The sequence below is a fragment of the Phacochoerus africanus genome, chromosome 10 (assembly GCF_016906955.1).
Source record: "Phacochoerus africanus isolate WHEZ1 chromosome 10, ROS_Pafr_v1, whole genome shotgun sequence".
Taxonomy (NCBI): domain Eukaryota; kingdom Metazoa; phylum Chordata; class Mammalia; order Artiodactyla; family Suidae; genus Phacochoerus; species Phacochoerus africanus.
In genome coordinates, this window is record NC_062553.1 from 33,491,163 (window position 1) to 33,515,313 (window position 24,151).

At 37.1% G+C, this 24,151-nt stretch overlaps 1 protein-coding gene across 8 annotated transcripts in view; it reads right to left on the reverse strand.

Moving 5' to 3' along the window:
* ATP8A1 (ATPase phospholipid transporting 8A1) overlaps window positions 1-24,151 on the reverse strand; it is a 252,441-nt gene that overhangs the window by 171,331 nt on the left and 56,959 nt on the right. For 4 of the 8 annotated variants that reach the window (XR_007137501.1, XM_047798799.1, XM_047798802.1 and 1 more), the window contains exons 6-12: window positions 22,403-22,443; window positions 16,834-16,907; window positions 10,607-10,676; window positions 7,743-7,870; window positions 2,885-2,996; window positions 1,386-1,551; window positions 64-191 (exon numbers count right to left, since the gene is read on the reverse strand). Coding sequence is in view for 7 of the 8 variants with exons in the window: in XM_047798799.1 (XP_047654755.1) it covers window positions 64-191; window positions 1,386-1,551; window positions 2,885-2,996; window positions 7,743-7,870; window positions 10,607-10,676; window positions 16,834-16,907; window positions 22,403-22,443 (719 nt within the window). In the remaining variant the exon portion in view is untranslated. Of the gene's footprint in view, window positions 1-63; window positions 192-1,385; window positions 1,552-2,884; window positions 2,997-7,742; window positions 7,871-10,606; window positions 10,677-13,265; window positions 13,340-16,637; window positions 16,801-16,833; window positions 16,908-22,402; window positions 22,444-24,151 lie in introns of those variants that run through there. The other 4 variants (XM_047798800.1, XM_047798801.1, XM_047798804.1 and 1 more) reach the window with 4 other exon arrangements.

The window sequence follows — 24,151 nt, forward strand, 5'->3', positions numbered from 1 at the left end:
AAGACAAAATGTATGCGTAGTGTAATGGAAAAGTCATAATAATAAGGAATAAGTCATATTTACCCAATTTATGAAGTATGCCTGGGTAAATTTCACCACTTCTAATGTAACCAACAAGCTGATGGGAATGAGATTATTGAAAAGGATGATGAAGGTCAAGAAATTCAGTCCAAAATTATTGGCACCACCATCTGTTGGGGGAGGTAAGAAGAAAGTCATTTACAGTTGTATGTTTTACTTGCACTGACCAAACATTAGTGTCACAAGAATTTTCCCTATTATACAGTATATCTGGAAAGTTTGGGAGGAATACTGTGCTGATAACACATCCTTATTCTCAAATACATTCTTTAAGATGGAACAGCCCTATTGGTGTCCCACACCTTGTTTATCCTATTAAGAGCTGCATTATGGCACTAAAAAGAGAAAGTACCACCAAGTATTTCAAATCCATTCCAAACACGATGTTTAGAAACATGAGCAGGAGGACTGAGGGTTTATAAATGTAAACTCTCACTTGGGTAGAACAGAATCACTTCTACATAAAATTTTGAAAAACATTTCCAGTTTGAAGTCTGTCTTAAGCAGAGAAACAAAGCAATAGCAGCAAAACCAACCCAAATGGCAAAAACAATATAGTGCTGAACCCTAGGCAAATTCTGCCCTAGGTAAATTACATTCTTTCTCTTCATTAATGTAATAATAGTTCTCATGTTGACATAGCAAACCAATGACAGTTAAAAAAAAAAAAAAGCACCTTGGATGCAAAGCTAAATCAATATATAAAAAACAGCTGAAAAAAATCAGTTTTGATATAAAATTTGACTAGAATTTGTTTTCACACACTTGGAAATTACTTACTGGTTTGGTGCTCATCAGAAGGAAATGTAAACTTACTTCCCAGAAATATTCGGTAAAAAGATAAATGCTCCAAAAGGAAACTGCTTAAACACTTTCCCTAACAAGATGATCATCAACCCCCACTTCAATGCATTCATAAATCTGAATGAAAGTCACTTCGTACATTTAAAAAACATGCAAAATACTTTTTGGTGCTCTAAGTAAGCTTTCTTTACATAGCCACACCACTATTTCTGTTAAAATATTTTAAAAGAATACATTAATAAAATTAAAATAACATGAAATAAAACAACTATTTACACTACTTTGGAGTGCTCCCTATATTTTTAAGGATGTTGAAATTTTAGAGATGCTAGCATTTCACTCACTTTTGCTGGAAACTACATGGGAAACTAAAGATTAAATGCCCAGTTATCCTGGCAACAAGGCTTTCTTTTCAGAAATGGGAAACGCCAAGGTCATTTGCAAAATACATATTTTACAGACAGAAAAAAAATAAGTCCAATAAGCACTTGAATGCTCACAGTTTAGATTGAGATACCAGTCCTTTCCAGAATGTCTTCGATTCCAAATGGCTGCGCCCACCGAACAGACAAGAGACATGGCAATCAAGATACAAAACAAAATCAAAATTTGTACATTTGTAATCCGTTCTACATTTGAGAGTTTAAGGGGTGGACTTGTTGAATTCTGCAAAAGAAATGAAAAATGTGTAATAAGAAATGTGTACCAAGGATTTAGTAATATGTATCCAGTACGGGGGTCAGGTTGACAAAGAAGTCGCCACTCAAAATCTAGACATGGGTCAACACATGAAAATTATGTGGCAAATAGTTTTATAGATGCAATAAGCTGTCAAAGGTTAACCACCTCTTCTCTATACTGTCTCACACCATCCTTTTTCTCGGATGTAAAACAATAGGAAAGAAGAGAAGGACATTTTTGTAGACACAGCTTTTGCCTTGTGGCAGGAAAGACGAACGATGCCTTGTTTGACTACGTAAGTAAACAGGGTAGACTAGAGCATCTAGCATCTCAGCTCTGGAAAAGAGGCAGAGAAGGTGGCCTGGGCACCCACAGCAGAGAACTGGACATTCCAAACTGTGAAGGCAACCTTTAAAGGATCTCTGGCTTCCAGATTTCTGGTGGCATTTAGTAGATGTTTTATTAAACACAGCAGCAGTCAAAGTAGTGCTGGCTATCATGAATAACAGAGGCAGGTTTTTTAGCTAAACTTAATGATTAAAAAATGATGATGCTAGATCTTTGCTAACCAAAGCATCCATAGAACAGAAACGTAAATGTCAAAATCAATACAAAATGATGACATAGCATTTATAGAACAGCTAGGGGTAGAATCATTAACAGCAGTCCTGCTTGCCTACTGATGACATCTTTGTGCCTTTACAATGTAAAAAGTTATCGGTCCTTAGAGCAGATTTTCATTTAACATCTTAACACTGAATTTCCCACACCCATCCAACCACTGAACACTCATGATATTATAATGGAGAGAAGGGGCATCCACAGGCATATGTAAACATTACAAGTGCTAGGATTAAAGCTGATTTAAAAACAGCTTAGCACAAAAACTGCTGTGTAAAGTAGTCAACATTTGACTCACGAGTTCTTTTAATTTTATAGAAAAATAAAGAGAAGTTCTAAAATGTGACTACTGTATTAAATATAATTCAAATACTTTAATGCAGAGCACTCACTCACTGTTACACAAACAATTTGTACCAATTATTGCAATAGTCAGCAAATGCTGCCAATGGACCACTGTACAAAATCACTGGGTGTTCATGTTGGTGATGTCAAGTGGAACTTTCTAGTGTTCCTGCTTGGAGTGAGCCATTTCATAGCCCCATTCACCAAAGAATGAGATTCTGGATGTAGCGTGTGGCGCTCAAGGATCTGTGACAGACGGCCTGTTATGTTTGCGACTATAGCACTGAGAGCTACAAAGAGTACATTTTTCAAAGACGTAGATCCAAAAGGTTTTCACAGATAAAAATCCCACCTGCATCAGCTTGGTGTCGTGTCCAGTGTAGACAACTATTCCGTGAACCCACTGTGTGTTTCTCAATTGAGCGCCTCGAAGAAGAATCTGATCTGCTCCCAGGGGGACAGTGCTATGACAGATCACACGGACATTAGAAACGACACTTTCCCAAGTGCTTCAGAACTCTATAGTCACCATATAGTTCCAAGAAAGGTTCTGTTGTGAAGATAACCCTTCTCACATTTACTTTATTTATTTTTGCCTTTTTGGGGTCATACCTGCTGCATACGGAGGTTCCCAGGCTAGGGGTCTAATTGCATCTGCTGGCCTAGGCCACAGCCACAGCAACTCGGGATCTGAGCCGCATCTGTGACCTACACCACAGCTCATGGCAACACCAGGTCCTTAACTCACTAGGGGCCAGGGATCGAACCTGCATCGATCGGGAAGTCCTGCTTTATTTTTAGAAGAGTCGTTATTTTCCTACCAAGAAGAATAATTTTCATATACAAGGACAGTTGGAGGGAAGCGTTTCCATTGCTTCCCCTTACCACCAAACCAGTAACTTCCTAAAACTTCATTGTCCCACTCGGTAGGCAACAGTATGGAATTCACAGGCTAATTCTCAAACCTGTGAAGATGTCTTCTAACTTAGTAAGTCCACATATGTTTCTGAGATATTTGGACGTGGTGACATTAGGGGATCTGTTCCCCTTCCTCCACCTTCCTTTAAATTAAAAATAGCTTTGTACACAATAAAGGTTCAAAAGGAGTTTCTGTTGTGGCACAGTGGTTAACGAATCTGACTAGGAAACATGAGGTTGCGGGTTCAATCCCTGGCCTCACTCAGTGGGTTAAGGATCCGGTGTTGCCGTGAGCTGTGGTGTAGATCGCAGACTTGGCTCAGATTCCTCATTGCTGTGACTCTGGCATAGGCCAGCGGCTACAGCTCCGATTAAACCCCTAGCCTGGGAACCTCCATATGCCGCGGGAAGTGGCCGTAGAAAAAGCAAAAAGACAAAAAAATAAAAAATAATAAAAAATAAAATAAAAAAATAACAATAAAGGTTCAAAAAATCACAAGATAAGATACATACACAGATCTCATCATATACTTGCATTGCCGTCCCTACCCTCCAGAGATTAAGACTGTATTAAAATCTCCAGGACTTGTGTTTTATTGTATTGAAGATTAGTTTTCCAAGAACTGTGAATATATTTCCAACAAGTGGTAATCTTTGAAAAGTCTTAAATGTCCCTCTGAAATGACAGCAAACTAAGACTCTCCATTCCATATCATTTTAACCACATTTTTCATGAAAAAAAAAAGCCAGTTCTTCTCTCATAGACCTTCCAGAAGAGTGTGAACTGTCACAAAGATTGTGGGACTTATGATGGAAATCTACCTCATTCAATTTAATGGCTCAAAGAGTCCTAGTACTAATTCTTCATTTTACTGATAAAACAAGCAAAAAAGTCAAATATAGAGAAAAACTAAAAAAAAAAAAAAAAGAAAGAAAACTTCCAGAAAAAGCAGGAAGCGACTCCACCAAGAAAGATCTCCAGAAACACAGAATTTATGTGTCAGAGGAGGTGAAGCGAGACAGAAGCTTTCATCTCTGATGGGCTTTTATAATCTAACAGGTGTCTAAGGCCAGTAGTAGCTTGGGCCTGAAACCTTCTTCTAAGACCTACACAAATGTCACTGGCTCAGGTGAAATCAATCCAGACAGGTGCATAATAACAACACCTAAAACCTTCCAATGGAGAGGCGTTCCTATTGTGACACAGCAGAAATGCATCCCACAGTAACCATGAGGTTGTGGGTTCAATCCCTGGCTTTGCTCAGTGCGTTAAGGATCCATCATTGCCGTGAGCTGTGGTGTAGGTCGCAGATATGGCTCAGATCCTGCGTTGCTATGGCTGTGGTGTAGGCCAGCAGCTATTGCTCCAATTTGACCCTTACCCTGGGAACCTCCAAATGTTGCAAGTGTGGCCCTAAAAAAAACAAAAAAAAAAAAACCCCAAAAAACCTTCCAATGAACTGAGTAAATCCTTAGGAATTGGTGTATTCCAATATATTCCAATTTAGAAGAACACAGCGACCATAACTCGCATTCTTCATGCACAACAACATGCTTTTCAGACCCATCTAGAAGGGAACCCCTCAAGTATATGTCTCAAGATTTGGGGTTCACTGGTGTTGTCACTGCTGTGGCACAGCTTCGATCCTTGGCCCGGGAACTTCTGCACATCACAGGTGTGACCAAAAAAAAGAGCTCTTGAGAAGCTGCTGGATTAGGTTCTGGGGCACACGGGCCCCAACCACCTCTCATATATCCAGTGAGGTATAACACGGTAACTGTCATCTCAGCATTTGCAGTGTGGATTGATGGGAATTAGGTACAAACTCTTCAAAAGCAAAAAATACTACTTTTCAAAGACAAGGACCCAATAAGAATTAGTTATTCGTTTCCACTGGAGCTGGAATTCCAAAATTTCTGGCAGTAGTCAATGACTCTCAACCTCAGTGGAATCCAAGTACATTCATTCCAAACTAAGGGGCTCTAAGAATACTGGGTAATTACGGTAAAAGTCAAATGTGCTACAAGCACAAAGATACCGAATACCTGTTGCCACCTTTCACACATATTGAAGCCTATGATATAAATCCTATCTGTATCCCAAATCTTGGCACCCTCACACAAAGCTTCTCCTTCATGCTGTGGATTTGCTTGGCATCGATTTGATGGGGGACTGATAAGAAATGGAACCTGGCCAGTTAGGAATGTCAGACTCGAGAAACATTACTTGTATAAATGGCCAAATCTATGATTAGTCTATAACTGTATGTTCATGGAAAGAGCACTCTGTGAAACATTTAGAACAATATATAATTACTGTTTTTTTTTTTTTTGGTCTTTTAGGGCCACGCCCACAGCATATGGAGGTTCCCAGGCTAGGGGTCTAATCAGAGCTACAGCTGCTGGCCTACGCCACAACCACGGCAACACCAGGTCCTTAGCCCATTGAGCGAGGTGATGGATCGAACCCGCTACCTCATGGTTCCTGGTTGGATCCATTTCTCCGGTGCCACTATGGGAACTCCTGTCTATTTTTCACTTCCTCTTCTTCCAATATATCTCAAACTTGCTCTCATCAGGCTCTGCCTGTCCTAATAGAGTTCAAGGATCTCCACTTGCCAAATCCAAGTGTTAATGCTCAGACTCACTGTACTTGACTTCATTGTACTTGGCGATGAGCAACATGTGACCCACTCTTGTGCCTCCCTTGGCCTTGGTGCGGTTTCTTCATTCTCTCGGGTTCCACTCATGGGCTTAAACATCTGTGCCACCTCCTCCCAAATATATCTCATGAACCTGACTTCTACCCCAAACTCTAGGCTTATATATTTTACTGACTCTTTGACACCTCTGTTTGGACACCCTAAACTTACTAAGTCCAAAACTGAACTGCTGATCACTGTACCTCAAAACACACTAATGGATCACCATTCCACTCAGAATAACACCCTGACAATGGCCCACCAAGCCTTCCTGGTATGGCCACTATTACATCTCAACCCTTCTTGTGTGACTCTGTTCCTTGGTCCTTCCATTCCAAACCTGCTGGCCTCCCTGACATGCCAGAATTACTCCAGGCACTTTCCCATTTTCGGATGATGGAAGCATACAGCTAATAATTTGCACCAGCTCCTCCTTCTGTCTGGAATCCTCTCCCTCCAGGTATTCAAATGGCTGACTTCCTCACCACCTCCTCACCTCTGCTTAGATATTAGCTTCTCAATGGAGCAACACTTACTTCTGCTACCACATTAACTCAAAGTGATTCCTTCCTGATCTCTCTTACTCGTGTTTTTTTTTTTTTTTCCAATTTTTGTCACTTTCTAAAATGGTATAAAACTTTCTCATGTGTCATTTTATTTTGTCTTTCTGCCCTCCACTTACTGCAAGAGAGTTAGCTCTCAAGGTCAGGCATATTTGTCTGCTCTGTCCATTGCTGTCTCCTTAACATCTGCAACTGGCCTGGCCTGCTGGTTGGGGGTGAATAGATGAGGGAAGAGGCAGGAAATAGGAGGGGAGGGGAGGGAAGGGGGAAGGGCAGGAAGCAGTTGTTAAAAAAATGACTATAGCTCACATAGCCCCGAAAAGTGCATGTGCAAGTGGGATGGACTGGGAATCTGGGGTTAATAGATGAAAACTATTGCCTTTGGAGTGGATAAGCAATGAGATCCTGCTGTATAGCACAGGGAACAATATCTAGTCACTTATGGAGCATGATGGAAGATATTGTGAGAAAAAGAATGTATATATATATATATATGTGTGTGTGTGACTGGGTCACTTTGCTGTATAGTAGAAAACTGACATAATGCTGTAAACCAACTATGGTAGAAAAGAAATCATTAAAAAAAAAAAGGAAAAGAGCATATGCAATTACACAAAGAAGACAAGAAATTATCCAGCACAGTGAACCCCTTGTGGGTACAGTCTGAAGTCCTTATGGCATCTAGAGATCACAGGAAAGGACCAGGCCATCGAGACCAACAGGTGAGCCTATTTGATTAGTACTCTGGCCAAGAAGAAGCCACTGAACAATGTGCCAGAAGCTTGGCATATCCCTGAAAATATCCAACTCCCAGCCTGGCAGAAACCCTGAGGAAGTCTTTAGCTATACAGTGTGTATAGGGTTAAGGGCATTTTCACAAAAGACCTCTGGGCAGAAATAATACGGATATGCTTCAGAAAAAGGGTTTGAGTGATCAAACTCAGAATACAAGAATGTAAGTACCAAGGTCAGCAAAACCTGGCAGCACAGTGACTTCCATGTTTTAAGAAAGACTGATTTTACATACCTGTGTCCATCCAGCCTTATGTTTCCAACGAAATCATAGAGATGTCTGTTTGGACTTTCACACTCAATTCTGCCAGAAAGTCTCATCAAACTGTCAATGTCTTTTATATCTGATGTTGCTGGTAAGCCCTGTTGGGAAATTATTAAATAAGCAAATAGTATATTAATAAATAACTTGAGGGTGGGAGGAAGCAGGGAATTCTGAATTCATCCATACCATAAGATCTAAGGGATCCCACTGTTTTGCAAGCGATTATCCCCCTCTTTTTTTTTTTTTTGTCTTTTTGCCTTTTCTAGGGCCTCTTCCTACTGCATATGGAGGTTCCCAGGATAGGGGTCTAATCAGAGCTACAGCTGCCGGCCTACGCCAGAGCCACAGCAATGCAAGACCCGAGTTGCGTCTGCAACCTACACCACAGCTCACGGCAACGCCAGATCCTTAACCCACTGAGCAAGGCTAGGGACCGAAGCTGCAACCTCATGGTTCCTAGTCAGATTCGTTAGCCACTGCACCACAATAGGAACTCTGCAATTATCGCCCTCTTATAAAACACTCTCTTTATGAACCGCTAACTAGGAGTACCTTCCTCTCACTTGAACAGAGAATTTTAGTACAAGGATATGGCAGCTTTTGCAAAAGTTCTAAAGTATCTTAAAGAGACTATAAATGAGTCTGTAAAGATGTTTTGAAATACATCCTCAAAGAACGGTTTGCTTCCAAAAATAAAATTAATATTATTTAATATTAGTCCATGTAAATCTGTCTGCTGAATCTCAGAAAAGGGAATGCAAAAGAAACAGAATCTCTGCCCAAAGAGAGTAGTTATGTTTTTGTTCTTTTAGTCCACTGAGAAGGAATATTCCAAAACAATTGGTCCCTCTGGCCAGTGAGAACTGGCTGGAACTGAGTGGCTCTCCTTTCCCGCTGCAGGTTAAGTTCAGGTACTGCGATCACGACCTGCTTCCACCACAACCTCACCTCCCCACATGTCATTTTCACCATTTTGTCTAGAACCCAAGAGAATACATCTTTTTTTTTTTTCTTTCTTTTTATGGCTCCTGTGGCATATAGAAGTTCCCTGGGCTAGGGTTGAATAGGAGCTGCAGCTGGGGCCTACAGCCAGTCATGCCAGATCTGAGCCACATCTGTGACCTATGCCACAGCTGTGGCAACATCAGATCCTTAACCCACTGAGTGGGGCCAGGGATCGAACATGTAGCCTCACAGAGACAACGTCAGGTCCTTAACCTGCTAAGCCACAATGGGAACTCCCCTAAGAAAATACATTTTAAGTCCCTTTTGAAACTTTAAAAACAAAAACCTTATAGCTGCTTTCTGTTAGGAATGGTATGAGAGATAAATACAGAAATCTAACTGGGAGTTCCTGTTGTGGCTCAGCAGGTTCTGAACCTGACTAGTATCCATTAGGATTGGGTTCGATCCCTGGCCTCCCTCAGTGGGTTAAGGATTTGGCACTGCCATGAGCTGTGGTGTAGGTTGCAGATGCAGCTCGGTTCCCACATTGCTGTGGATGTGACGTAGGCAGCTGCAGCTCTGATTCTACCTCTAGCCTGGGAACCTCCAAATGCTGCAGCTGCGGCCCTGAAAAAACAAGAAGAAGAAGAAGAAAAGGAAGAGGAAGAAGAGGAAGAAGAGGAGGAAGAGGAAGAAGAAGAGGAAGAAGAAGAAGAAATCTAACCAATTCCCTGAAATATGACTTTAAGAACAGCAATGGAATCTATGGCTTTTCAATACGGCAAAGCCAAATAATTTGGGCCAAGTGAACAGGAAAAAAAAGCTAACACATGTGAAAACACTTAGAACTACTGATATTATCATTAGTGTTGGCTATTACATAAAATATTAAAAATGTTACAAAATAGTATCTATATGATGGCTCATATTTATTTAGGCAAGTAAAACTGAGTTTTACATAATTTTTATCTATACTAGTTTATAAAACCACTTCATAGTAGCTCAATGAGAAAGTATTTGCAAGTGGGCAAAAATGCTTCAGTTCAAGACAACAACACTAAGAAATAAAGCTATAGGGGTTGAGAACAAACCTCCCCCAAATGTGCCACTTGAGCATGAGGGATACTCTGAGCTCAAGGCAATGGGGACCCTGTGGATTTAAGAGAAACTACTTCCCCGACCTAAACTACCTAGAAGGATTTAAATTGGGGATTTTTCCTAGAAAAGGGATACATTTATACTTATATTTATAAATAGGATAAAGGCTTAAGCAGCTCCATCCATCGGGAAGGGCAAGCATCTAACGACCAAATATCTCCCCTTCTTCTTAGGATCCTGTGAATTACCCTCCTGTCCTTGGAAGTCCCAGCTCAGGATGGTATGTACACCTTAGTTACTTAATTTTTTAATTTTTTGCCTTTTTTTTTTTTTTTTTTTTTTTTTTTTAGGGCCACAGGTGCGGCATATGGAAGTTCCCAGGCTAGGGGTCGAATCAAAGCTGCAGGTGCCAGCCTATACCACAGCCACAGCAACATGGGATCCAAGCCTCATCTTCCACCTGCACCATAGCTCATGGCAAAGCTGGATCCTTAACCCACTGAGTGAGGCCAGGGATCGACCCCGAATCCTCATGGTTACTAGTCGGGATCATTATGACTGAGTCACAACAGGAACTCCATATACCTCATTTTATCTCATGTATGTGGGATTCCCTATATATATGAAATTAAATTTGATTTTCTCCAGTTAATTGGTCTCATGTCAATTTAATTCTTAGATCAGATGGAAGAACCTAGAAGGTCAGAGGAAAGTTTTCTTCCTCCTCAACAAAGCTCTCAATTCCGTGTAATACAAGTCCAATAATTATATAAACCTATATTAGATCTTACCTGTCTAATTTTCAGGTTTGTTTCACCATCTAAGTTGGATGTTTCAATGTAACACATGGCCTGAGGCTCACTGTTGTTTAAAATAGAAAAGCACAAAGACTTAGTGGGGTAAGGAAAGCATAACAATCATAGCTTATTTAAATTATCAGACTCACTGAAGCCTTTCATTCTAAACAAAGCTTTAGTTGCCTAGTTTCTGGATGTCTTTCATTCTAACCACAAAATGCTGTGAGGCAGAACCCATGCATGACAAATCCTGGACCAGCTGTTCAGCCAGAAGGACCCCAAAGCAACTTCCCGACATCCAGTACTGATCTTCAAGATAATGTAAAGAATTAGATTTGTCACATTATACTTAAATTGTTCATCATATAGACACAAGACAGACTATATCTGAAATGTAAGGCAGTTTTGTGTCCAGATATATTTTTAGCTCAGAAATATCAAGTGAGATTTCAAGCTCATAGCCCACATGTAAATTGACTAAGTGGTTGATTAGAAAATTCCAGATTGTTGCTTCTATAAACTTGCATTGACATCTTTAGATTGTATTGTATTGCATCTTTAGAAAAGATGGATAGGATCATATGAACCATATGTTTAATTTTTATGGCTACTTAAAAAAAACTGAATAACAGGCGGAAGATTTATATGATGTGAAGATAAACATGATTTTACAATGAAAGTGGGTAGACACTCTCTTCCCCCTATTTTTTCTGTGGCATTAAAGTTGCTTCAGAGATTCGTGTGGCAGCAAAAGCTAAAACTAAAATGAGCCAACTTGGCTATATCGCTCTTTGACATGAGCCTAGAAGATTCAGTCTATGGGTCCCCGCAGAAGGGTTTTGGTCAAGTTTGGTGTGCAGTGGCTGGTCTAAGGGGCCCGTGTGCTCCAGTTTTTTCACAGGTAAACACACTTGACTGTCTTATAACCTGCCCCTTCACATTTGCTCAGAAGTATAGACAGGTGAGTTTGCAGCCCAACTGTATAATCTGATCATCAACTATAAGGAAAAGCATCCTGAAGTGAAATCAATTATTATTTTCATATAAGCACTTATATATAAAGCTCAATTAATTATATCAGTAACTATGAATGTAATTTCTGATAAGCATGTGTACTCTAAGAAAGAAATTTCTAAGTCACAAACACCTGGAATTTTCTGATCAACTTCCAATTTTACATGTGTAAAGCAGACTATTTTGAGTTTCAGAAATGAGCATACAGCTTAATTTAATGGCCTGAAGATTTGTGAAAAGTATGAAAATATATAATTATTAATAAAATATTTTATAGATTCACTTTAAAGTAACTTTGCAAGTTCTTCAATTTTTCTCTTCGGGCTTTTTTTTTTTTTTCTTCCATAAAGACTGATAATTTTCCCCGACCAGATAAGTTTTTCATTATTTATATTTTCACTCTATCAGTGAAGTAAGGTTTTATTTTTTATTACTGTCATAACAGTAATTTGGTTTTGGCACTTGCTCCTTCTTTGTAATTTACTTACGTATACATTTGAAACAAAAATGGTTTATAAAATTATAAAACACATCTTCTGAAAATACAGAAGCATGATGACAAACAAATGCTAAACAAACAATGCCAATGCCATACTTTGACTGTAAAATGCATTAAATTTCTCCTGGTCAATATAACCAAAGCCACGTGCATATCAAAATGAGAATAATGTTCTAATTCTATTTTTTTTCTCCTAGAACAACTTTTCTAGAGCTTTAAATGCATATGGAGTTAGAAAGTTAAATGGCTGGCGTCTATTTGAAATGGGGTAAATATACATCCAAATTCAGAATATTCTTAATCCCTAAGACAACTGTTACTAAAGCAATTCTTAACAATGCTACTAAGAAGGCAGCAAGAAGTCTCAGATAGGGAAGGAATCATGCCAGATAATAAACATTTCAGCAAATAATGATGACATCGAAAACACAAACTATAGAAGGACAAAGCAGGCTTTTTGATTAGTAAGTGGAAAAATGAAACAAGATGCATATCACAATACAGACACTAGGAGAGACAGCTGAAATTTATCACAGTAACGTGCACTTTGTCACCAGTACAAGTGGGATAAAAACGGATCCCAAAGCATGCAGTACCAAATATACAACATCCAGCTTTGTGCAGGGGGTCCTCTGTAAACCCTATACAAGCCCAAATTATAGTCATAACTGCTGAAGGGAGTCTATGGAACTTAGAGAAAATTTCAAATACAAAACATATGTTTAACATTGTAAAAATTTCTCAGTAACAGTCTTTCATGTAAATCTTAATATTGTTCAAAATAATATCCTAGAGAGAGAATAAAGTCAGCCTTAGTATTTAGGCCAGGTGTTAAAGATGAATATATATGAATGGTGTATAGGAAATTAAAGTCTCCCTTTACTGGTGGGCCTCATGGACTCTGACTCCTATTGAAAAAATAGGAGCTGAATTTGCCCACTTAAGGGACAATCATCATTCAAGAGCATGTTCATAAAAGGCCTTTAAAACCTCTATGAAACATCCATCACCAAGAGGTATAAAGCGTTTGTGTTTTAAAGGAAGAGATAACAGAACTCAACCATCTTTGGGCGCAAACTGTTCTCTGGTGTAGGGTGAGGATCCACGTACACGCATCCTGTACAACTCAGTGGTTCTAACCTTGAGGACAGGCTGATGAGATCTGCTGGGAGATGTTCCCCATTGGTCACTTTCACTATTTCCCCTACTGCCACCTACAGGTCCCAGTTTAAAATAATTAAAACGGAAAAAAAAATGAATAACAGAGGGGGGAAAAGAAAACAAACAATGGACAAAAGAGACAGAAAGTTTGAAATTATTATAGAAAATAATACATGTTAATAAAAATGTCTAATGCCAATTTTTTCAAAACTTATTTTGATCAGGTCTAAAGGTACAAGAAAACGGAATATGAAGGGTCACTTACTGGCTTTTAAGCCCAATTTTTAATCTGTGATGCAGAATCTTTTGATTTCTAAAATTTCACTCATAAGCATATCTTAGCAAATGAAAAACATATTTTTATATCGAGAGCTACTTTATCTTATAGATTTTTCCTCTTTCCAATTCCTCACTCTTATGCCATCTATTGTCTCCACTCCTCCCCAAGAGGAAAAGAAATAATAGTGGAAACTACTTATCAGGCTTTTGAAAAACAAAGTATATACTATTTCTTCCCCTGCAAATATATGTTTTTTTAAAAAAAACCTTATCATTTTCTGATTCCAAAACATTTTCAAAGTTAATTTATCCATTTCTTATTGACTTTAATGTAAACCTACAAAGACACGGATCTTTGGAAGTTAGAAGTCATGACTGCAGCTTTTTGATTTATTGAATAATTAATAAAGTCTTGGTGATGCATTGTTTTGGAAGGGTAAACCTTTGAATCCAGGAGAAATTTTTCAGAGAAGATATGAAAAATTTGAAATAGATATGCCAAAAATCTCTTTGGAATTAATAGCTTGAGTTGTTTTACTGTATTTTATACTTTCTAAACCCACATATTTATTTTTGTTATATGCTAAAATTTTAGTTTCTTCATTTGAAAATGAAAATCAATAAAATATAGTAACTTTCAACAATGCTCATGCTTCAATTTCAAACTAACTCAAGAGAGGCACTATTATTAACTTAAAAAATTCAGAAATTAAAATATTATAAATTGTTGTTTATGCTTTTTGCTAAATGGTGCTCATCTGCCAGTGAAAATCACATTGTCCTTATTTTGATAATGAAGATAATTCCAACCCTGGAAGGTATTCTAACCTTGATCTAGACTTTGGCTAAAGTTAGATGATTAAAAATAAGACTTAAAGTCAAAATTCTTCTTTCTGTTAAATCCTGGGTAAAGCTTCTACCTACTTCTTAAGACTAATATATGTTAAAAAAAAAAAAACCAATCAATGCAAAAACTCTTTGGGAAGAAAAACTCAGAAACAACACCCCCCCCCCAAAAAAAACCCTGAAAGTTGGTATTTTGCCACTTGGGTAGAAATATTTAACAGCATAAGGTTTATTCTTTACTTTGATTCTATTAAGTAACAAAAACCAACAAATCAGAAAATCTTTCAGAAAATAATCATCTTAAGAGGAAGTTAATCATGGTGGATGCTATATTAAGATATAGAAACGATTTTGATCTACCAATACTTATAATCACTATATATACATACATGTGTGTATGTGTGTGTATATATATATATATATGTATATATATATATATATATTTTTTTTTTTAGGGTAGCACCTGAGGCATATGGAGGTTCCCAGGCTAGGGCTCAAATTGGAGCTGTAGCCACCAGCCTACACCACAGACACAGCATCACCAGGTCCGAGCCTCATTTTTGACCTACACCACAACTCACGGCAACACCTGATCCTTAACCCACTGAGCTAGGCCAGGGATTGAACCTGAATCCTCATGGATAGCAGTCAGATTCATTTATGTGGAGCCACAACAGGAACTCCCAGAATATGTTTTTAATGCTGAGAAAATGTATACTATAAACATGTTCCCAACTTTAAGAAATACAAGCATAGACCTTATTGGGATTTTGGATTATACAGAGGCAGATGAAAAATATTTTGAAAACTTTCAACTTAAATTTAAATATAAGTCAAGACAGTATAGTCAATTATCTTCCTATTTTTGAACATACCAAAAACCAAAAATTTTAATTAATGGTTCAGCATATAGTGGTCTCTATGACAAGTTATATCTCTATGTTAACTTTAATCAGGAAAACTTTAATACTTTCTTAAATTGCTGGAATGCTTTCCCATCCTTGAACTTTGTCTTATGACATCCAGATGGTCCATTGTCCAGTACATTTATCAAAACTTTACTTAGTACCACCGAGCGTACATCATCCTGTGGTTAGTCAATCTTAAAACTTAAGTGAAAGATTATCAATTTAAACAAAAAGGAAAATCGGGGAAGAGTAGAATTTGATCATTTAATCATCTTCCTCATTTTAAAAGATGTGAAGTCAAGGCCTGAGAGTGTTTTGTTGAAAATCACCACATGAGGATCAGAACCTCCTAAGCAGAGCTCACTACTACCTGAGACAAGTGACAGTAAGTTCACTGTTGACTCATTCTCACATAGACCATGACCTTCACCCTTCACTCTGAGAAAGCTAGAAGCAAAGGGAGCTAATAACAGAAAGGTTGACTTAAAACCCTATTAATTTTAATCATCCTGGAAAAAAAAAAAAAAAACCTCTACAAGTAAGTGGTATAAAAGGCTCTCAACTAGAAAATATGGAAATATAACTACCTATAGTTACTTCAACTACCTGTAGACTTACTTCCATGGCTATCTGGGTAACACTGACATGTTCAATTAGGTTTCACTAACTTGTCATAAATTCAGTTAGTTTAAATAATGACCTGATTAAACAGATTTTGAAAAAAGGACACTGTCCATATTTATATATGGATTTTACAAATAAAACTGTCCAAGGAAATGATGATAAACAACCTCTAAAATATTAAAAACATTTTTTCTTAATTTATATTAGGACGAGTTTCACAGTTTTTAAACCTAAGCCCATTTGAAAGCCACGTTCTTCAAAGGGTAACAGTGCCATATGTTCTGAATACTAATTCATGACTATCGCAAATATGAGCAAAACAAAAATTATCTCAATTCAGTCATGGAAAAAAAATAAAGAAAGCAAAATACTTTATTTTTGCTGTTGTTGTTGTTGGAAGAGTATTACATTTCAAAAGACATGATGACCAAAAAAATCATTTATCCATTTTCTTGTACCAATGCACCATAAAGATCAAGAAACTTTGGAGGGATATATGAATGCATCATAAAGGAATTTATCATGAAGAAAGACAGCAAGATAAAATCAACAGAACCCAATCCATGTATTGTATAAAATAAGTGATAGGAAATTTGACAAGAGTTAGTAGTCTCCACAAATAGACCTGGACATACCCAGAGGAAGAGTAGACTCTTAATTGTAAATGTAATTTCTGAATTATAAAGTATACTACCTATCACTTATTCTATATGGCAAACATGAAAGAGTCCTTTAAGCCCAATCAATTTTTTTTTAACGCTTCATTCAAAATCATTAGAGAGGTTTGAAATTCTTCGTTTATTCCTTATTTCCTTGGAGAAATCACAAGGTCAATGCAGGGTAGAGAAACCATTCTCTACACTGTTTGAGCATCAGTAGGTATTCTCTACCTGGATGAGAGAAGTACAGTGTCAGCAGGTATATACTCTTTGCCTTTTATTATAACTATATCTCCAACATTTACCTGAAAGAAAACTGGGAATCGGTTAATTATCTGCATTGAAAATAGTTACAAATATACAACCCATTGTATTTAAGCATAGAATACAGTAAAAAACGGTTATTGGCAAATAAAAACCACTTATTTTCACAAAATGGCATAAAATTACCTAGGAGTGAGGCCAAGGATGGGGTACTCCTTTAAAAAACAAACACCGTATCCTCTGTAACTTAGCTTGACAAAAATTAATTTTATCCATTCTGTCCACTTAATTTGACATCTCACCTTCTCATTATCCTCTCCCTATGACATGGAAATAAAAAGGGGGAATCTTCTACATGAAATCTTTAGCTGTTTAAGGAAATCTCAGTACAACTGAGAAAACTATCATACATACAGCTTTACTCCTTGGATAACCTGAGTTATGATTCATAATTTAGAGAGGAGGAAAATGAGTCTTGGATTCTAAGTTATTTTCTAAGATCACAGAGGAAGAGCTTAGACTCAAACCCACATCTGACTGCATAGCCCAATTTCGCATAAGCAAATATAGTGAAATGACCGTTGCATTTTAATGTTAGAGACCTTGTATTTTAATGTCAGGGACCTTGGAATCGAACACCTCCTTTTTCAAAAAAGGGCAAACTGGGAAAATAAAAACCAGCAAGGATAGGTATAAACTGGCCCTTAACCTGCTGTGTGGTACTAGTACTCTGACAGCACCCACTCTGAAAGCAAGATAAAAAAAACAAAGTTCTCTGCAGCCTGGGCCCATAGACAGAATGCTACCCAGGTTACCATGTAAGTGCTCCTTAATCCCCTCCTGTGGGTTAACGCTTGTGCTCCAATCAGACTATATGCTTCGTAAGATCAGGATGTTTGTCTACAGTATGGTGTGTTAGGGATTTTCCTAAGCCTGTTAGACTCTAATTGCTCTGTGTTCCAACATCTTTATTCATTGTAAACCAAAAGAAAGGCTTACAGTTATTAAATGAAGACTAAAAGAAAATATTAGCATCATATGTAGTCTAATGTGGCTTGTGAAAACCAAGGGCTCACTCAATGCTAAAGCCTTCAAGGCTTTGGGAAAAAACAGGGAACATCCTCCCTCCTTTTGATGTCTATGTTTTAGATCACTTTTCTCAAACACATCCAGGCAGCTCTTTTTTTTGGCGGGTGGGGGGGGGCGGTTTCTGAGATCCTAGCATGTCACTCAGTTCCCTTTCCAGCTATTGGGTACATAAGAATAGACAGAAGAGAAAGTCAAAATGACAAAAATTCTGTGACCACATATTCTAACTGGAGGAACATCATGACATCCCAAATACTGAAGGTAAAAAAATATTTAGAGCTTCAGGCCACTACCCTGAACCTCCTCAAGTCACTGATATTAATCATTATAATTGAGGATTATGAAAAAGGGTAAGCTTATCAAACTGTAAGAGACTGACGGAAAATCTGATTTACCCAACTACAGGCTCCAGTATATTTATGTTTACTAAGGAGTTTTGGAGATATGAATTCTTAATCCAAATAAATATATTTCATGGTGGAAACCTCATGCATGAAAGCAGCTTTAGACAGTGAGTTTTATACATGCATACAGCTCATTACTCCATGCTTCTCTGCAAAGCCAGAAAAATACGCTGATTATTCACCTAAATTCTCTACCTGCAACTATTCTGAAAACACGTGAACCATCTCAGCTGCATCTCAACTTGAAGAACTGATCTTTGTGGTAAGAGTAATGAAGATAGCAGTTTACTTTCAAAAGAGGGGATGCAAGGCCTTGCATAGGGCTTAGTAATTATAACTCTTTTTAAGAAAACCAGACACTAGCAACTTAACTGTCCAATAGAGAAAAGGTTTCAGAGCGATAGCCAGAGGGATGAACTCTTAGTATCTGAGAGCTGAAGTCTGCCCATCTGTAAATGACTGAGTGTATATACTGTGCCAATTTGTAGATCCTTTGAGAAACATTAAAAAGCAACCACAGTAGCCACATATTTTAGAAAAGCCAAGAAACAAAGAACCTTCAACTAAAGCCCATTTGCACTAAGGTTTATCATATTATGTTGAAATACGGATCAGACTCTTGGTTTTGGCTTATTGATTTTATTTTTAATTGCACAAAATATTACATAAGTGAAAGAAAAGACTTCCCTTAGAATCTGGCTAACACAACAAGCCAGCCTGCTTTCATACCTGTCCACTAAATAATAAATCATTTCTACATAGCCAGCATAGTGGACAAGGTCCCTTTCTTCACACCTCTGATTATTTCATGACATAGGAAGTCTCCTACATCTTCTTTGCTCTTAAGAGCTCACCACATGGCATAAACACTCCATAAGCATTTGCTGAGTGATAGTATAAATTTTTTGTGTTGTCACAGTATTTGAAATTACAGCTTTTACTTGTCACAAAATAGACCAGAATGTAGAATGTCATTATTTATAAAATTCTTTCTCTTTGTTGGACATCCATGTAGTCTAACTTTTCACTGTTATAAATAATGTTATGATGATAACTTTTATACACATACAGGTATCTCCCTACTTCATGATTATTTTCTTGGGATAAAGTCCCAGAATCCTTTTCTGTGTGTGTGTGTGTGTGTGTGTGTGTGGTTCTCTATATGAAGACCTAAACTGCTGATCCACAATAGTAATATGAATAAAATACTTCATAAAAATTCTAAATGAGTTTTTTTTTTTTGGACTAGATAGCAAATGAGACCTTAATACTGTTTAAATTTGTAACTTTTATTATTAGGTTGAAAATTATACTGAGTCTGGTCGCTTATTACATTTCTTATCCTTATTGACAACTTTTACTTCCTATCTAGATAGCAACAATTTCAATCTTTTGTCATATTTGGTGTGACTATCTCCATATTCTTTCTGCTTATTTGTGTGCTGTATAATTCATTCTAAATTTTATATAATCAAATTCCACTGATCCTTATGATCTTGCTCTTCTCCAAATATTTGTCTTTATTCTATTTGTATGTTTTTCAAAAACAATGTTTTAACATTTTCTTCCAGCCATTTTCTTCCATTTATTTTAGCATAGGCTGTGACTTAATATATAAACTGTATTATTATTTCTGTGATCCCAACACAATTTATTAAATAACTTTTTTTATCAGTGATATTTGCCTCATTTAGGGCATCCTATTCACTTCTATTTTATGCTATTCATCAATTCTATTTATGCAGCAGATCTACACTATTTTAATAACTTTTACTTTCCATTTTACTTATGTTTAGTCTTTGTATACTGTTCTGAATTTTCCCAAATATTCTTCTATTTTTTCAACTGTTTATTTAAAAAATTACATTGAATAACTTAGTCAATTCTTGAGGAAAAAAATATAATTCCTGGGGTTATAGTACATCATTACTTTTGAATAAGTGGTGCTTTGCTTTTCTAGGAATAGGGCATATTTGTTCATTTATATGAGATCTTAACAGCTAAAGTTTTGATGTTTTCTTTACAAAGGTCGTCTACATATTTCAAGTTTAAATGTGAGAATCCTACATGCCACCAAGAATGAGCTATCTTTTTTTTTTTTTTTCCTTAGGAATATACCTGTGGCATATGGAAGTTTCCAGGCCAGGGGCTGAATCGGAGCTGCAGCTGCCAGCCCACACCACAGCCACAGTAACAAAGGATCCGAGTCGCATCAGTGACCCATACCACAGTTTGTGGCAATGCTGGATCCTTAACCCACTGAGTGAGGCCAGGGATGGAACCAGCATCCTCAGGGACACTAGTCGGGTTCTTAACCCACTGAGCCACCACGGAAACTCCTGAAATATCTTTTTCATTGTATTCTTCAAAATTGCTATTACTGAAAAAAGAGTAATATCAATTTATGAATATTTATCTTGAACTCATCACTGAACCAACTTTTATTAATTCTGATTAAGTATCTACTTCTAGTCATCAAGTAACATCAGCTCATTTGGGCTGGATGATTCGGCAACACTTTAAATTCTACCTCTCTGCATCTCAAAGTGGGATTAAGGTGTGGCATTTGTCTCTAAGACAATTGAGGATGCTATCACTGTGGGTAATCATGGGCTGGTAATTTTTTTTTTCTGGTCTGTGAAAAATTGGAAAAGTTCAAATAATTCAGTCAGTCTTGGAATAATGACTGTCTATTAGGAAAATAAGACCCTTTTAACAGGTTAATTTTTTGGTGAAGTAGGAGATGTTATCTGTTTACAACTGTTCATTTTCTAAGCAGCCACTCTAGCTAAGAAGAAACTGATATATCCGTTTATTAGGATATGCACTATTGTTAACCTAGTCAATGAAATATATTTATAGTCAAATTCAATTTATCATACTTGATGATATTCTACTTGTCTTCTCTCTGAAGTATTTAAATCCACAAGTACCATACAAGAGTATACAGAAACTTCTTTTCAAACAGTAAATTGAGATTTTTGGTTTTTTTATCTTGCTCCTCTGAGAGAGGTGACTATCACAGAAATAAGGAAAGTGTAATTAAAATATCTTTCTCTTTGTTACGTTTATGTCAAAGACCAAAGGGAGAGCGGAGTGAGTTTCTGGAAATCCAGAAAAGGAGATGTCCGTCTCTGTTCTAGACACTGATTTAAAATCCACAAAAATGCAACTAATTCAGGGGACTCTGAACATCACAAGGTAGAATCAAGGGCACAGCCTTTAACTGGGAAATACCAGAGTGCAAGTAAACTGAGTGTGGGTTACTCCTCTGTTGTCCTAGCAATCTCAGATCCCCAGGTCCCCTGAGTAGAATGGCCTCACTTCCAAAAGTCTCTTACCAAATGATGAAGGTTATTCGCTTCGGATGACTAGCGGTTAAAGGGCCTTCCAGAACTAAGGGAGAACTAACAATCATCGCTTACCTTCTGAAACCGAGATCTGAAAAGCACACAAACACTTGGAAAACACCTATGAAATTATGACTCAACTCGCTACCTGCCATGTTAGAGGGCCTGTGAGTAAATTAACCTCTTGAAGTTATGGGACTGATTTCCAGATTACTGGAAAATGATGTTTAGTAAGATTTTATTTCACAAAAATGAATTAGCAGTGTGTAAATGTGATTAGTCACAACATATGAGTCTGAAGGAACATATACAAATGTCAACTATCAGAATCTAATTTCTATTTTACTTGGACAGTAGATGATTGAAGCAAAATAAGTAGGACACAAAACAGTCCACGGTTAAATGAAATCTATGCACATAGTACTCAAAATAGACTATGAAAGAAACCAAAAAGTTCTAATTGACTTTGAGGTAACGGTCTTTGTAACATTGCAGAATTATTAAATGGGCTTATTAAATTATTAAATGAAGTGACTGAAGAGTCCATGTGTGTTTACTACATTAGTGACTAAACAGCTTTAATAGCAGTGGAAACCTTGATGTTTACCTCTATTATACACACACAAATTACATCTACGAGAGTACACCTCTATGCATTCCTTCTCCTGTAACAAAATAAAAATCAATGCATACCTTTTCCCAGTGCACAATTTCCCAAGCACCATTTCTCAAAACTGGAAAGAGAAAAGGTGACAGAGTTTTAAGAACATTCTTACTACGTATCAAAAGCCTACCTCAGAGGATCAATTTCAATGAACAGCTTCAAATAACCATTAGCAGTTTTTACAGGCTTAAAAACTAAATATGAGCGTGAGGGTATGTAAAACTACACAAATAAAGAACCAACATACATTTCAGATCCCACGATGAAACATTACTAACAGTAATCTCATTGGTGTCGCTAAGGGCTTTCTTTAGCACATGGAGGAATTCGAGGGTTTGGCTGGAGGAGAAAGCCACAAAAATGACTTGAAAAGGAAGTGACAAGCCAAAAAAAATACGTTTCAGAAGCCATAACAGTAGCAATGTCAAAAAAGAAAAAAAAAAAAGATATACAAGATAGAAGGAATGGATGTCAAATTGGTTAGCAAAAATGTAACACATAAACCAACAGATGAAAAAATCTGTAGCTTTTGCTTTAAAATTATGCAAAATAGCAAATGATTCTACATTTGTTTACTGAGAAGAAATGAAAGAAGAGGAAACGATTAAATTATGATTGAGGGGGTTGCTATTTCTCAGTGTTTTATGACTGCTTTGCAGCAGTAAAGTTACTCAGTATACCTTTCTTTTATTCCTGCCATGTGTCTGTGGCATAATACTGAATATGCCAATAGATGCCAACAGATACATGGATACCACAAAACAGAAAAGAGAAGGATATGAAGTAGCGAGCACAGCATGAAATACTCAAGAAAAGGAAAAGTCAAGGTCAGTCAACAAATTATCCTGATAGTACATTCCATGAGGGCAGAGCTAATATTTGTTTAACGCAATAGCCCCTGGAAACAGCACAGTACCTGGCACAAAGTAGCTACTGAGTAAATATCTGCAAGATGAATCATTTAAAGGTACAAAAACACAAGATTCATTTTCCTTTGATGTTCGAAGACATGAAGGCTGATCCCTCTGAAGTAAGTCCCAATGTCATAATCCCTAAAATGTGCAATAGCAAATCTAACACCAATTTTATACCATCAGGTCTGGAAATCAGTGTTTTCTTTCAGTACAAATTATTTTAATCTAAATATAATCTCTTTGTGTTCCCAAATTCCCTGAACCCTGGGGCCGTGTCTTGCTCATTTCTTTACAGCTAGCACGTGGCAGGACTCTAGTGCTTGTTAAAGAGATGAATAGACACCACCAGGAATATTTTGTAGTGAGTTTTGGTGAATCAGCTTCATTAATTTAAAAAGAAGAAGAATTTCAAATGGAAGAGCGAACACTAAAGTACTTGCAGTGCAATACTTGTAACTATATAAGTTAAATTTCCAGTTTTTTAGTATTCATAAAGTTAGGGATGTAGGATCTGAGTCCCAGGCATCTAAAATTTATATTCTAATACAAATATTCTAATACATGAAACTCTAATGCCTGCAGGGTTCACCCAAACTGATGACAGGAAGAAACACTGCTCCTTGATTTTTTTTTTTTTAATTTTTAAAATTTTTTGTTATTATTATTTTTTAATAGTTATTTTCCCAATACAATTTTTTTTTTCCTACTGTATAGCATGGTGACCCAGTTAGGCATACATGTACACATTCTATTTTTGCACATTATCATGCTCCATCATAATAAGATGTGATGTGACTAGACATAGTTCCCAATGCTACACAGCAGGATCTCATTGCTAATCCACTCCAAAGGCAATAGTTTGCT